At 42.0% G+C, this 16,865-nt stretch overlaps 1 protein-coding gene across 4 annotated transcripts in view; it reads left to right on the plus strand.

Moving 5' to 3' along the window:
* Window positions 1-16,865, plus strand: part of tarbp1 (TAR (HIV-1) RNA binding protein 1) — a 189,617-nt gene that overhangs the window by 27,620 nt on the left and 145,132 nt on the right. For all 4 annotated transcript variants that reach the window (XR_013578732.1, XM_078557419.1, XM_078557418.1 and 1 more), the window contains exons 10-12: window positions 51-189; window positions 10,392-10,491; window positions 11,989-12,164. Coding sequence is in view for 3 of the 4 variants with exons in the window: in XM_078557419.1 (XP_078413545.1) it covers window positions 51-189; window positions 10,392-10,491; window positions 11,989-12,164 (415 nt within the window). In the remaining variant the exon portion in view is untranslated. The remainder of the gene's footprint in view (window positions 1-50; window positions 190-10,391; window positions 10,492-11,988; window positions 12,165-16,865) is intronic.

Below are 16,865 nucleotides of genomic sequence, written 5' to 3' on the forward strand. Positions count from 1 at the left end.
TTTGTCCAACTTGAATCTAATTTCTTGGTTTTTGTGCATTTTTATTTTAGTTGTGCGAGTGGTTACACAGTAATGATAGAAATTTTAAGCCTGAAGAAGGTGCTGCTGAAATCCCTCTGAAGAGATCAGCCTTAAGTGTTTACATTCAGAATCTAGTGGAACAATACATGAAGGTTCCAGCGACTGAAGGTAAAAGGCTTACTTGGGGCATTTTTGTGAACTGCATTTTGTTTCCAGTATTTTAAGTGTATAGGGGAGGTCTTGTGGCGCAGTGGGTAGTGTCCCTGCCCCTGAGCCAGAAGCTTCCGGTTTAAGTCCCACTCCAGGACTTGATGGCCACGGAAGGTGTGTTCGTCATGTAGCCAAACAGGTTGATTATCAACCTATAAATCCTTCCGATTTGCCTGATGGGAGAGTCTCCTGGTCAGCCATGCTTGATGTGGAGTGGCACCCCTCAAGCCCTAACCTCTGGTGACAGGCTGGTGACCTGTTCCAGGAAAAACTAGCCATGGAAACAGACATAAGCACATGTTTTGTCTGCCTCATGTGCTACTAGACATGGGAAGGAAATAAAGAAGATTTTAAGTGTATAGTTCAATGCTACACAGCAGTCACCAGGTGAGAGGGTGAACCGGCCTCTCAAGCCTGCTTCACCATTTAATAAGACCATTGTTACATCCACCTACCTTGGCTTTACACCCTTTTATACCCTTACCTAGCCAAAAAAATCCCTAGATTTCAAGTTTAAAATTAATTGAGCTAGCATCTGCTTACTGCTTTTTTGTGGGGGAGAGTTCCACACTTCTAATTCTTCATGCAGAGGGTGGTAAAAGTTCTCTAATTTATGTCCTGAACGGCCTGGCTCTGATTTTAAGATCTTCTTTTCTTAGGCTTTCCAACTAGTGAAAGAAGTTTCTCTCTGACCCTAACAATTCCTTTCAAAATACTCAAGCAAATTATCCCTTAACCTTCCATATTTCAAGGAAGACAAGCCCAGTTTATGTAATCTCTCCTCATAATCTCACCCTTTGAACCCTGGTAACGTTCTTGGCTTTATCCTTCTTTGCTCCAAAATGGATGGCCTTGCATTTTCTCTGCGTCAAAATCTATCTACCACAGTTTAGCCCATTCACTTAATCTATCCATATATTTCTATTTTTATTAAAAATAATAATCTATCTTCACTTAATCTATCCATATATTTCTAATTTTATGCTGCTTGTCTATACTACGTTTTTTTATTTGTTCATGGGATGTGGGTGTCGCTGGCTGTGACAGCATTTATTGCCCTTGTTCAGAGGACATTTAAGAGTCAACCACGTGGAGTAGCAGACTCTGGTCTGGAGTGTCATGTAGGCCAGTGCACCAGGTCGGTTTTTACGACAAGCGTCAATGGTTTCGTGGTCATCATCAGACTTTTAATTCCAGATTTTTATTGAATTCAAATTTCTGCTGTGGTAGGATTCAAACCCAGGTCCCCAGAACATTACCCTGGGTCTCTGGAATACCAGTCCAGTGACAATACCACTATGCCACCAATCTATATGTAATCGGCAAACTTATATATGGGTCTCTTAGTATGCTATCAAAGTTTAAATGTAGTGAATAGTTGAGGGCCCAGCTTAGATCCTGGTGAGGCATCAGTAGTCACTTCTCTGCTGTCTGTCTTCCACTGCCCTAACCAATCACCTAGTCATGCCTTGGAATTACTAGCTTTTAGGATGTCTTCTGGGGAGGGTGTGGGGGAAATATGTCTTTAAATTACTTAAACATTCTGTGTGCTTTTGTTGTCACTTTAAGACTGCAGGGGTGAGATTCTTCAAAGCACTGAACTGTGGGAGTCATTGCCATGTAAAACACAGAATAAATCTTCTATTGTAATGCCAACAAGAATTAAAATACAAATGCTGTATGGTGCTTTAAATAACAAGCACTGCACTGGGCGTGCCTTCTGTAAACCTTCTGATGAGTTGTCTTTTGCCCTCGAATGCCTGTGCTCTTCTTCCACTTGCTGCTCTCTACCTCCCTCCTCCTGCTTCCTGTGTCACTCTCTACCATGGGCTTCCATTACCTCCTTTACCATTCCCTTCTGTTCCCTCCCACCTTCAAATCCAATCCAATTCCCTTCATTTTAAGTTCATTCATGGGATGTGGGCATCACTGGCTAGGCCAGTATTTATTGCCCATCCCTAAGTGGCCTTGAGAAGATGGCGGTGAGCTGCCTTCCTGAATCACTGCAGTCCATGTGGTGTAGGTGCACCCACAATGCTGTTAGGGAGGGAATTCCAGGATTTTGAATCAGTGACAGTGAAGAATTGGCAATATATTTCCAAGTCAGGATGGTGAGTGGCTTGGAGGGGAACTTCCAGGTGGTGGTGTTCCCATGTGTCTGTTGCCCTTGTCCTTTTAGATGGTAATGGGTGTGGGTTTGGAAGGTTCTGTCTAAGGACCCTTGGTAAATTCCTGCAGTGCATCTTGTAGATGGTACACATTACTGCCACTGTGCGTCGGTGGTGGTGGTGGGGTGGGAAGAGGGGGATGTTTTTTGTGGGTGGGATGCTTTGTCCTGAATAGTGTCAAGCTGCTTCAGTGTTGTCGGAGCTGCACTTCTTCAGGCAAGGGGAGAGTATTACATCACACTCCTGACTTGTGCCTTGGAGATGGTGGACAGGTTTTGGGGAGTCAGGAGGTGAGTTACTCAGTGCACAATTCCCAGCCTCTGAGCTGCTCTTTGAGCCACAGTATTTATGTAGCTAATCCTGTTCAGTTTCTGATCAATGGTAACTCCCAGGATGTTGTTAGGTGATTCAGTGATGGTAATGCCATTGAACGCCAAGGGGTGATGGCTGGATTCTCTCTTGTTGTAAATGGTCATTGCCTGGCATTTGAGTGGCATGAATGTTACTTGCCACTTGTCAGTCCAAGCCTAGATATTAACAAAAAGCTAAAAGATACTGCGGATGCTGGAAATCCAAAACAAAAACAGAATTATCTGGAAAAACTCAGCAGGTCTGGCAGCATCGGCGGAGAAGAAATCAGTTAACGTTTCGAGCCTTCATGGCCCTTCGGCAGAACTGAAGCATAGTTAGGAGAAGGGAGAAATATAAACTGGTTTAAGGTGGGGGGGGGGGGGGGTGGGGGTGGGGAGAGAGACGTTGAGGGTGTGGTGATTGTGGAGATGAGCAGATAATCAAAAGATGTCACAGACAAAAGGGTCAAAGAGGTGTTGAAGGTGGTGATATTTGTCTAAGAAAGTGCTAATTAAGAATGGAAGACAGGATATTCAAAGTACAGCTCTAGTGGGGGTGGGGTGGAAAGACTAACAAAGTTTTAGTTTTAGATTTAAAAATAATGGAAATAGGTGGGGAAAGAAGAATCTATATAAATTATTGAAAAAAAAGGGTGGGGGGGGAACGGGGTGGGGATGGGGGGAGGGGGAGTTTAAGATCTAAAGTTGTTGAATTCAATATTCAACCCGGAAGGCTGTAAAATGCCTAGTCGGAAGATGAGGTGCTGTTCCTCCAGTTTGCGTTGGGCTTCACTGGAACAATGCAGCAAGCCAAGGACAGACATGTGGGCAAGAGAACAGGGTGGAGTGTTAAAATGGCAAGCGACAGGGAGGTTTGGGTCTTTCTTGCGGACAGACCGCAGGTGTTCCGCAAAACGGTCGCCTAGTTTGCGTTTGGTCTCTCCAATGTAGGGGAGACCGCATTGGGAGCAACGAATGCAGTAGACTAAGTTAGGGGAAATGCAAGTGAAATGCTGCTTCACTTGAAAGGAGTGTTTGGGCCCTTGGACGGTGAGGAGAGAGGAAGTGAAGGGGCAGGTGTTGCATCTTCTGCGTGGGCATGGGGAGGTGCCATAAGTGGGGGTTGAGGAGTAGGGGGTGATGGAGGAGTGGACCAGGGTGTCCCGGAGGGAACGATCCCTACGGAATGCCGTCAGGGGGGGTGAAGGGAAGATGTGTTTGGTGGTGGCATCATGCTGGAGTTGGCGGAAATGGCGGAGGATGATCCTTTGAATGCGGAGGCTGGTGGGGTGATAAGTGAGGACAAGGGGGACCCTATCATGTTTCTGGGAAGGAGGAGAAGGCGTGAGGGAGGATGCGCGGGAGATGGGCCGGACACGGTTGAGGGCCCTGTCAACGACCGTGGATGGAAAACCTCGGTTAAGGAAGAAGGAGGACATGCGCCTCCGTCGCATCTGTTCTGATGACGCTACCTTCAAAAACAGCTCCTCTGACATGTCCTCCTTCTTCCTTAACCGAGGTTTTCCATCCACGGTCGTTGACAGGGCCCTCAACCGTGTCCGGCCCATATACCGCGCATCCTCCCTCACGCCTTCTCCTCCTGCGCAGAAACATGATAGGGTCCCCCTTGTCCTCACTTATCACCCCACCAGCCTCCGCATTCAAAGGATCATCCTCCGCCATTTCCGCCAACTCCAGCATGATGCCACCACCAAACACATCTTCCCTTCACCCCCCCTGACGGCATTCCGTAGGGATCGTTCCCTCCGTGACACCCTGGTCCACTCCTCCATCACCCCCTACTCCTCAACCCCCACTTATGGCACCTCCCCATGCCCACGCAGAAGATGCAACACCTGCCCCTTCACTTCCTCTCTCCTCACCGTCCAAGGGCCCAAACACTCCTTTCAAGTGAAGCAGCATTTCACTTGCATTTCCCCTAACTTAGTCTACTGCATTCGTTGCTCCCAATGCGATCTCCTCTACATTGGAGAGACCAAACGCAAACTAGGCGACCGTTTTGCGGAACACCTGCGGTCTGTCCGCAAGAAAGACCCAAACCTCCCTGTCGCTTGCCATTTTAACACTCCACCCTGTTCTCTTGCCCACATGTCTGTCCTTGGCTTGCTGCATTGTTCCAGTGAAGCCCAACGCAAACTGGAGGAACAGCACCTCATCTTCCGACTAGGCATTTTACAGCCTTCCGGGTTGAATATTGAATTCAACAACTTTAGATCTTAAACTCCCATCCCCACCCCGTTTCTCCCCCCCTCCCCACTTTTTTTTTCAATAATTTATATAGATTCTTCTTTCCCCACCTATTTCCATTATTTTTAAATCTAAAACTAAAACCTTGTTAGTCTTTCCACCCCACCCCCACTAGAGCTGTACTTTGAATATCCTGTCTTTCATTCTTAATTAGCACTTTTCTTAGACAAATATCACCACCTTCAACACCTCTTTGACCCTTTTGTCTGTGACATCTTTTGATTATCTGCTCATCTCCACAATCACCACACCCTCAATGTCTCTCTCCCCACCCCCACCCCCCCCCCCCCCACCTTAAACCAGTTTATATTTCTCCCTTCTCCTAACTATGCTTCAGTTCTGCCGAAGGGCCATGAAGGCTCGAAACGTTAACTGATTTCTTCTCCGCCGATGCTGCCAGACCTGCTGAGTTTTTCCAGGTAATTCTGTTTTTGTTCAAGCCTAGATATTGCCCAGTTCTTGCTATATTTGGACATGGACTGCTTCAGTATCTGAGGAGTCATGAATGGTGCTGAACATTGTGCAATCATCAGCGAACATCCCCATTTCTGACCTTGTATGGAAGGAAGGTATTGATGAAATATCTGAAGATGGTTGGGCCTCAGACACTACCCTGGGATCTCCTGCAGTGATATCCTGGAATTGAGATGATTGACTTCCAACAACCACAACCATCTTCCTTTGTGCTAGATACGACTCAAACCAGTGGAGAGTTTTCTCCCTGATTCCCATTAACTCCAGTTTTGCTAGGGCTCCTTGATGTCACACTTGGTCAAGCGCTGCCTTGATGTCAAGGGCAGTCACTCTCACCTTACCTCTGGAGTTCAGCCCTTTTATCCATGTTTGAACCAAGGCTATAATGAGATTGGGAGCTGAGTGCTTCCTTTTGATATGCTTGCCTAAACTGCTCATTACCCCAATTTAAATAAATATTCGATGCATGTATTACTCCCTGTATCTTCACAATTGAATAATCTTTGACAGTTTGCTAGTGCCTTTCAAATCCTCACTACTCTCCGACCCAACTATTCACCTTTGTACCCACACCCTCATTGGAAACCAAATGGCACCTTTCCTGGCACTTTTCCAAGCAACTTAACCCATTCGATCACAATGAGCGATGCCAAGCCACATCCACACCCACATTATTAAGTGCTCAATATCCTTCATCTTCGCTCTTTTGTTTTTTGGCTCTCCTACTATGTACAGTTCCTGTTGTGCATTTATATTTGCAAAAAACATAATTTTTGTGTTATATTTTGTTAATTATTATATGATGCTTTCCACATGGTGATGTGTATTCTATTTCTGAGACTGGAGTGCTGACCAATAATATTTCTATACTATACTTTGGATCTCATCCCCACAGTCATCCATGAAATACAGCAAAACTGGAGGCCAGACACTACACTGCCATATAAAGTGTTAAAGAAAATTTGTTTCAGGATAAGCCTATTATGTTAACCTAGAGTTTATGCTGATGCATAATTTATATCCTTCCAAACTTGCCATGATGCATTCATCAGGCAGCAATGTTTTGTGTTCTGATTTTCTCTTCCTCAACTCTGTAAGCGATGGTAAAGTTGAAAAGTAGAACATTTTTCTATTTTGGGCACTTAACGTCAGTATTGAGCATTCCCAGGTGAGATCTATAATGAGTCAGATTCAGAGTAAAGCCTCAACAATAGATCACAGCTACCGTCTCAAAAGAGCACCATTGTGACTTTTTTTCTCTTTCTTACTCCATTCATCCTTAAAAGAGATGAAAAGCTTAATGGATTTAGTTGGGTGGAGAGTATTTCTTTTATTCCAAGTACTCTCCCATAGATGCAATGGATGCAATTTGTACTTTAAAAAAAAATGTTTAAAAAAATCACATTTTTTACATGTTAGAACTTTGCTGCAGATGGGTAGGTTTCCTGAACTGGTCTTCAATTAACTTCGGGCCAAATTGGAATTACCCCGGACATGAAAACATGCGACTAACCTTCAGTAAGCTTCTATGGGACTGGTAATTCCAGGTCAAGTCTAGTCCGCAGTTGCAACTTCAGTTGAATTCATCATGTGTGTTTTTTGACTTAACAGGTTGATACCAGCTGACCTAGAGGTCTGAGTTGGGAAGTCAAGGGGGTGAAAAATTTGGGCCCATAAGCCAAAAAAGCTATTTCTTAATAAAGAAAATAATTAAGAATTCTAGCAAGGTGTGCTTTCTTCTATTATGACCTGAAACGAGGGGAGTTGCAGCCAGGCTGGTGCATGACTGAGAGTTGTGATGATAACCTGAAATAGCAGGGGAGCATCAGCCAAAATTGGAAATGATGTTGGTTTTTAACAATATCTTGTGGGGGATTAAATCATAGAGATAAAAAGGAATATCTTTACATATAAAATGGAAGAAAAATGTTAGAATTTGATACTAACAATTGAGAGCTTAAAATGACTTAACTGTGTACAATAGTAAAGAAATAAGATAAAAGCAAAATATTGCGGATGCCGGAAATCTGAAACAAAAACAAAAATACCTGGAAAAATTCAGCAGGTCTGACAGCATCTGTGGAGAGGAACACAGTTAACATTTCAAGTCTGTATGACTCTTCATCAGAACTAAGAAATATAGAAATGAGGTGGAATATAATCTGGTTGAAGGGGTAAAGCTGGATAGAGGGCCAGTGATAGGTGGAGGCAAAGAAGAGGTTGCCAAAGATGTCATAGATAGAAGGACAAAGGGGTGTTGATGGTGGTTCAGCCCACCACTGGCAACCATGCCGTCAGCCATGCAAGGCCTAAACTGTGGAATTCGCTGTCTACACCTCTCCAGCTCTACAACTCTCCTTAAAGCCAAACTATTTTAGACGCTTTTAGTCATCCTTCTTAATTATAGTTGCCCCATTCTTGGTGATTATGCGTTCTGTTGCCTAGGCTCCAAGCTCTGGAATTCCATCCCTACACCTCTCTATCTTGCTTTCCTTCTTTAGGACACCTCTTAAAACTTACCTCTTTGGCCAGGCTTTTAGTCATCTGACCTAATATCTCCTTATGTGGCTCTGTCATATTTTGTTCTATAATTCTCTTCTCAAGTGCCTTGTGATGTTTCATTATATTAAAGGTGCTATGTAAATATGTTGTTGTTGTTGTAATATCTCCTTCTTTGGCTCTGTATCAACATTTGTCTGATTAAGCTTCTGTGAAATGCATTGAGATGTTTTACTATGTTTAAGGAGCTGTATAAATGTGAGTTATTGCTGATAGGCTTAGGAAACTATAGTTATGAGAAGAAAATTTGAATCATTTCCATTAGAGCAGAGAAGGCAAAGTGGAAATTTAATAAATGCTTTTGAAATTATTAGGGTCTTTGATAGTGAATAGGAAGGAATATTTTCTAGTTACTTAGTCAGTGATAGAGTCGTCAATCCTCACTGAGAGTGAGGAGAGATTTGGAGAAATGTATTTTTCTAGAAGGTTGTTGGAACCTTGGTGATGGGGAAGCTTTTACAAACAATTATCCAGGAATAAATTTAATGGTCATACATTACAGCACAGAATGAGGCCATTTGGCCCATTCAGTCCATGCTGGCTCTCTGTAGAGCAATCTAATCAGTCCCATTCCTTTGACTTGGGCGAGTGTGGATTAATTAAGAATTTGTCAAAGGGAAATCATGGTTAACCAACTTGCTGAAGTTTTTTAATGAGGTAGCAGAGAGGTTTGATGAAGAACTGCAGTTGCTATGGTGTATATGGACTTCCAAAAAGTGCTTGATAAAGTGCCACATAATAGGCTTGTCAGCAAAGCTGAAGCTATGAAATAAGAGGGACAGTGGCAGCATGGATACAAAGTTAATTGCGTGATAGGCAAGGGAAAGTACTGATGAACAGTTCTTCAGACTGGAGGAAGGTGTGTAGTGTAGTACCCCAGGGTTGATGTTAGGACCACTGTTTTTCTTGATCTATATTCGTGACCTATACTTGTATGTATAAGACACAATTTCAAACTTTGTAGATGACAAAAAACTTGTAAGTACTGTGAGGAGGATAATGATAGACCTCAAGAGGGCATAGACAGGCTGGTGGAATGGGTGGGAATGTGGCAGATTAAATTTAATGCAGAGAAGTGTGAAGTGATATATCTTGGTCGGAAGAATGAGATGAGGCAATGTAAAATAAAGGGTACAGTTCTAAAAGGGGTGCAGGAACAGAGATATATGTGCACAAATCGTTGAAGGTGGCAGGCTCGGTTGAGAAAGCACTTATAAAGCCAGATGGGATCCTGGGCTTTATAAACAGAAGTATAGAGTGCAAAAGCAAGGAAGTTATGGTGCACCATTTTTAAACATTGGTTCGACCTCACCTGGAGTGTTGTGTCCAATTCTGGGCACCACACTTTAGGAAGGATGTGAAGGCTTTAGAAACTGTGCAGAAAAGATTCATGAAGATGGTTGCAGAGATGAGGGACTTCAGTTATGTGGATAGATTGGGGAAGCTGGGGTTGTTTTCCTTGGGAGGGGAAGGTTGAGAGGAGAGTAGATAGAGATGTTTAAAATCATAAGCTGTCTTGACAGAGCAGATAGGGAGAAACCATTCCCATTGGCTGAAGGATCAAGAACCAGATGACAGTGATTTAAGGTGATTGGCAAAAGAAGCAACAGTAACATGAGGAATTTTTTTTTAAGTACAACGAATGGCGAGGATCTGGCATGAACTGCCTGAGTGTGTAGTGGAGACAGGTTCAGTCATGGAAGTGTCAGAATTTCAGGTATTTTACTGTCATTTGAATTTACTTTTGCTTCTATATAATTATTTTTACAATAAGTGCTTTTCAGTCTGCCTGAGAAATCAGTAGTATACAGTGGGCATCCCATATTGTTCCTAGTATAACAGAGCAATCACATGGTGGACTGTTAGCCCTGAGGCATAGCAGTTCCTAGTCCCTACACATACATGCTTCAGCTCATAGTCAGCACAAACGGAGCAAAAATGACAAGGGGGTCCCGGTGTTGACTTGAACTGTAGCCCATGGTTGCCTCTTTTGACCAATGTTGAGTATAGGATCTGTATGAGCAGCGTAAATCTTGTATAGGGTGCAACCTGTAGAGTCTGGAATACTGCACGTATGCAATATCTCTTGCCCTGATTTATATTGCTATTTTCCTATGGGGAAAGACAATCTAGCATTTTCCCCATGGCTGCATGGATGAAAATGAGAAATTTACACTTAACGACATTGTTGGACGAGAGCAGAGTGGTCAGAAATTCTGTGAGCCACCAGGGCGCTCTATTTGAAGATAGAACCTTATTGACTAACCAACCAATTTGAATGCTGCAGTTATGTTCCATACAACAGAAATTACATTTAACGTCTGCTTGCTGTACTTTCTAGGAGAAAATGCCAGCTATATGCCAGACTGGTTTGAAGCCCAGCTTGTTGCCCGGATGATTCTCCTTGCTGCCGATGTTGAAGAGCAGTTCAGTACTGAAAGGTAGAGTCTTTTATTCTAAATGTGTGCCTAATAACCTGAATCAAAAACAAAACCCGTTTCCATATTTTTGTATTTCGTATTTATGTTTGTATATTTCATTTTTGTATTTGGTATTTCTTTGCTCTGATAGTGGGTGAGCATTTGTCAACTGCAATGAAGAGATAGAATTAATGCTCGACGGTGATTAACATGTGTTAGTACAGTGTTTGATATTTTCCTGTGTCAAATTGAACTGTGAAATACCCCCTGCAGCATAATTGAGGATTTTTGTCATTCAAAATTTGGGTTGTCATTGGTGGACATAGCCGGGGGAGCAATTTCAGGTGATTAGCATATTACACGAGGTGTATAATACATTGTTAAATTGTGTGAGTTTAAGTGCCCCACTGCTTTAAATTCCAAGTCTGTACACCACTTCTCATGTTGCATTCCCTTCCTACTTTGCTTCGCTTCTCCACTCTTTCCTCTGCGCTAATCTCCAGCTCAAGACGAGACATGCTAAACTTCATAGTCATTCTGCGGTTAAAGATTAGATATTTATATAAGGCAATACAAAAATTGAATATTTAAATGGCGGAAGCACAGAGAGAGCAATAAAGAAGGAGAAAGAGGCACTGGTTGAAAGAAATTGGCTGTTGGGGGAAGAATCTTCAAGGGAAGACAGTGGTTGATTCTTTTTTATTCCGGAAGATAGGACAGTAGGAGGCCATTCAGCCCCTCGAGCTTGCTCCACCATTCAATTAGATCATGGTTGATCTCTATCCTAATTCCATATCTCTCAGTACCTTTACCTAACAAAATATGCACTTATCTCAGTTTTGAAATTTTCAATTGACCCTTAGATTCACCAGCTTTTTGGGAACAGAATTCCAGATTTGCTTACACTTATATGGAGAAGTGCTTTCAGGCAGCATCTCTGAACAGCCTAGCTCCAATTTTGAGGTTATGTCCCCTTGTTCTGGGCTTGCCCATCAAAACTAACTGGGAAAGGGTTATTTTATTCATGGTGACTGGGACCTAATAGGATACCAGCAAGAGGGCATGCTGATACAATTTACAAGTGGGATGTGTTTGAGAGAAGTTGTGTTTGGTGGGGTACAGAGGGAAGCCCAAATTTATTCATCCCTATCACAGCCGAGCTATACTTAACTGGTAAGTGAGCTAGTGTTTGGCTGTGCATATTCTCTGCAGCATTCTGTGACTATGAAGATGAAACGTGTATATTCATGTCTCAATGAAAAATGTTGCGCCATTAAATGTAAAAACAAAAGCAATGTTCCTATTTATGTGACTTGTTGAATAAATGCTAGGCAACCTTATTTTATCAAACTTTTAGTATTGCACAATTATTGTAGAACATGGATGAGAGGCTAGAGTAAAATCTTTGACTTTTGAAAGTTCTGTGCATGAAAGTAGCTAAGCTGTTGTAAACACTATAGTTTTCCATGCATTTTGTCTATTAATGACACTATTTGCTTTTTTTTACATTTAATTTAGCGTATTTGATGGTGGGGATCAGAAGGCCTTGGCTTGTTTCTTGCATCCCCTTATAGATGCATTATGGAAGCTGAATACTCATGCCTACTTACCTGTGCTGAAAGCAGACAAGAGCTTGCAGCTGTTGTTGAAGCTGTTGGAGATGTCCCACACAAAACAACAAATAACACCAGAAGGTTGGTTAGCCCCTTACTTTAAAATGTTGCACTACATCAGCAGACATAAAAAGTTTCCAGAGGCTTCAAATAATGTGCTTTCCTTGCTATTTTGCTTCTCTTCTCTCTCACGTGCGCTCTCTCTCTCTCTCTCTCTCGCGCTCTCTCTCTCTCTCTCTCTCTTGCATGCTCTCTCTCTCTCCTTTCCTTGTTGGATTGGTGCCACCCCCAGGTGCTCATGAACCATGAGAGAGACTATACCTGTCTTGTCTGCCTATTTCCAGCTGGCAATTGGCAACCAACAGCAGCAATTCTGGCTGATTATTTTTTTCTGCCTGTCCCTTAACCCGCAGGGGCATTTGTAGCTGCCCACCCCACCATTCTGCCTGAGATCAAAAGACTCAGCACTGAATAAGGCTTGAATCTGGGGCCTTCCAAGTCTGGCCTTTGTGGCTAATCTGCGATGGTAAAGTTTGGATTATCTTCAGAACCACTGCGCAGGAAGTTGGGGACAGAGACAGATTATGCATTTGACAATCTTCTTAAGACTGAGATGAGGAGGAATTTCTTCACTCAGGATGGCGAATCTTTGGAATTCTCTGCCTCAGAGGGCTGTGGAGACTCAGTCATTGAGTATGTTCAAGACTGAGATCGATAAGATTTCTACACATTAAAAACGTCAAGGGATAGGAGGATAGGAAAATGGTGTCGAAGTAGATGATCAGCCATGATCTCATTGAATGGTGGAGTGGGCTCAAAGGGCTTAATGGCCTACTCCTCCTATTTCTTATGTTCTTATATTCTTATTCCCACTATTTCACTTACACTCACCTGACAAGAGTTGGGATGGAACATAGAGTTTGTGTGGGGTGACACAGCATCCGGTAGCATGCACAGCAATGAAGATTGCCCAGGGTACGAGGAGAAGGTGGGAGAATGGGGTTGAGAAACTTATCAGCCATGATTGAATGGTGGAGCAGACTCGATGGGCCGAATGGCCTAATTTCTGCTCCTATGTCTTATGGTCTTATGGCCTTTGACCCTGTCTCCACGAGGTAAAGATTCTAGAATGTGGCATGAAAAGGGTATTGCCAGAAGAAACAAAGTGTCTCCCAGAGAGCCAGTCATGTCTTACCAGTAGCTGACTGACGCATTTCCCAACCTTTGACAGAATTTTTTCCACTGTGCCCAGATCTAACATTCCCCCGGGACCGGGCTATATTTAATATTCTTAAGTATCCTGCCCCTCCCCTAAAACATGTGGACAGGAGATAACACAAATAACTGCCACCATATATTTAACTCATCCATATTATATTTTCACTATTGTCACCGGATACCAATTTTGCAAACAGTTGGGAAGTCTGTTCTTTGAGATTTAAGGAGAGGTCAAAGTATTAATGAAGCAGGGAAGGATGATTGTAATGCTTTCTATTTTAAGGAGCTATAATTGTTGAGATTCTATATTTGATTTGTTAGAGGCTAAATTGTAGATGGACTCATTAGCTGTTTCCTGCATTAAAAAGAGATTATGCTAATTCAAGGTACTGTACCATCAAGTCTTGCTTTTTTTTTGGGAGAGTTCAGATGTAGAAGGTTACAGGATGCAGGAAATCTGCTAAGAGGCTGCTTTTATACTCCTAGGCCATTTGAATTGCAAAGTTTGTATAAAATGCAGCTGTTAATATTTTACTGCTGACAGTGCCGAAGATTGAGTGTACTTATTCAAATCGAATGAAACCTTGCTTAACACAGATGTAAAAATGTGCTTTAATGTGGCTGCTTCTCATTTATGAATGCAGTCCAATTAATTTTGTCGGAAAGTTTAAATGAGAATACATAATGTGGTTTATTTTGGTATATAGCTTTTTGTTCGGTCCCTCTTTTTTTTCTTTCCATCAGCCCCACCCCCTCACCCATCCCAACTCTCTCACCACCCAATAGGTTTGAATGTATTTTACTTTTGGGATATGCTAAGCTCAATTTAAAGAATCCAGTTGTTTTCTCTCCTCCTCTTTAAACAATCTGGGGTTAGAGAAAGGTCGTCATGAAGTCAGATCATGTCTTTGCCTTGGGCATTGACACACTCATTTTAACAAAAGATGACAATTGGGAGAATAGCTGGCTTTGCCAACTGAGCCACCAGGATTAATTACAGAAGCCCTGTTTAAAGATAGTTTCACCCATTATATTTTAGTTTAATAAGCAGGCAGAAGCCAGTTGAACTCTTGTTCGTGTATTTAATTATTTGGTACGTGTCTTAAGTGTAGCTGATGGAGCAGAATAAATGCCCCTCCCATTAGTTGCAGTGTGTGGATTTGACTGGAATCTGTGTAAAATTTCTCATTGTCGTATTCCATTTCCCATAACATTATTGCAGAACTAGGCTGTGTATTTGAAATTTGAGTCCCTTTTACATGATGTGATCTACCATATTATTGTTCAGTATGTAAACTGTTTGTAAGGTGCATTTTATAATCTATAATTATTAAAACCAATAGAGGAGCTATTCAAGATTGAAAGACACTTGTGTTCTTTCCTTTCTGTTGTCAGCTTACATCCTCTCCTTTGCTATTTCTAAAGAAATTGTATTTTTTATACATCAGAATAAAAATTAAAACCAAAAATTTAAAGATGACAAATTAATGCATGTTTATGCCAGACCACTTGAACATATGAAAAAAATGCTTTCTTGGAAGTATTTTTGGCAAACCACTGCGAAGGCTGAAAGGCAGGATTATCTTGAAGTCAAGAGCAAGTAACGTGATTTGCTTCAATAAAATTTACATCATGGCACTGTGTGTTTACTGGGGGGAAGACTTGTCAGCGAAGAACCCAGTGCACTTGTGTATCCGAGCTCTGTGTTACAGCTATTTGATTGGCACAGTGGCGCCAAATTAACATTGTTAATGTTGCTAAACTTTTTGGAGGCTAACCTGCCAAGTTCCTCTTTTGTAACATTGTTGGAAACTGTTCTGCATGCCTTCTAGAGTAATTTCAGCCCCATTATTGTAACATGTGACTAGCAGGATGTTAGAGGGTGAAACTAGATGGATGTTGCTCTATTTGTCTGGTACGTTCTATGTCCTATCTTAAAGTGTAATCCCTGAAACCCTTGTATGCTTCTGGCGAATCTGTGCTATACCCCTTCCAATGGTCAGTATGTCTTTTCTAGGGTTCGTACTTTCTGCAATGATTTATATTCATGGGCACCTAAATCCCATTGCTCTTCCATGGCTCCTTGCAATTCTCCACATTAAACTTCATTTGACGCGCTGTGCCCTCTCACCTAGATTGTCAGTGCCCATCTGTAACTTCTGCCGTGCATCCTCATACTGTGCATCCTAATATAGTGTTGTTTGTAAATTTGGATATACACTTCTCTGTTCCTCCATCTAAGCCATTAACATATATGGTAAAAAACTGAGACCTGTATACAGAATCCTGGGGAGCATGCCACACCTTTCCAATTGGAAACAAATCCTTTTATCCCTTCTCTCTGTTTCCTACCTTGGCTCAAACAACTAGATCCATTTTCATAGATCAACCCACCACGTACCTCAAATCTATCTTTTTGTGTAGTGCATTCTGTTTCACATGCATTTGTACTGTCTGGTTTAATAACTCTACCTGGTAACATATTTTACAACTCTGGGTGAAAGGGTTTCACCTGACTTTACTGCTAACTACCCAATTTTTAACAGGTGTATCCTGGTACCAAAACTAGGAGATTTTGAATGTAATTCCTGGATTATCCTGTGGATTTCAAGCTTTAGGACTGCTTGAAGTGAAACCAAGTATCACATGCATAATAAAAGACTCTTGGGTATTGTGTCAATCTATATACAAATTTCCATATTCAGCATTTATCAAAAAACCTGATTTCTATAAGCTATTGTGATAATTGTACTCATGGATGCTGATTCAAGCATCTAATTCTCTCTGGAAAAAATGGATTTTGCTTCATCGACAGTTTCTGGTAGGGAATTTCAGTTTTGACCCACCTTGTATGCAGAGAATTTTTCTTTTAATCTTCCCATTAATGCTTTTTGTGAATATTGAACGTTGTGCTCGCTTCCTACCATTTCACCTACCAGTGTAAACAAGTGATGAAACCCTTCATAACCTTGAGCATCTCCGCCTCCTAATCTCTCAGCCATACTGAAAAAGCCTTCACTTCTCAAGTCTGTTTTCATACCCGTAACATGTTTTCTCTGGTAACACCTTAGTGACTTTATGTTGTTCCTTTTCTATTGCATTTATTATCCTTTCCCATTCTGGGATGCTTAAAAATGCACATAACCCTACGAATTGCAGCCTTCAGTCTGATGTGTTTCTGAAGAAAGAAGGGGTCAGGTATTTGGCCAAATATTTTGGCAACTGTTTAATTCCAGAATGTCCAAATTAATTGTTTTGAGACCAACGGTGGTTTTACTTTTCTTAGAGCAGACTTGGAGCAAAAGGTGTCACCGTTTTCTGCCAATCATTGGATAGATGAGCTGATGTTGGCCCCTGCCTTGTATTTGCTAATATGAACAGCATTTATGGGGTTATGACATCCAAGGGATTGGAAAGCAGTTGTTAAAAGATTGTGATTTACAGCACAGAGACCAGTAAGTGGTCATTAAAAAAAAGCCAGAGAAACAAACAAACAACATTTATAAAATTTAAGCAGGCAGCTATGGAGCTATAGGGAAATGGCGATAAATGCAGCACAAAGGT

The sequence above is a fragment of the Cetorhinus maximus genome, chromosome 14 (assembly GCF_964194155.1).
Source record: "Cetorhinus maximus chromosome 14, sCetMax3.hap1.1, whole genome shotgun sequence".
Lineage (NCBI taxonomy): Eukaryota > Metazoa > Chordata > Chondrichthyes > Lamniformes > Cetorhinidae > Cetorhinus > Cetorhinus maximus.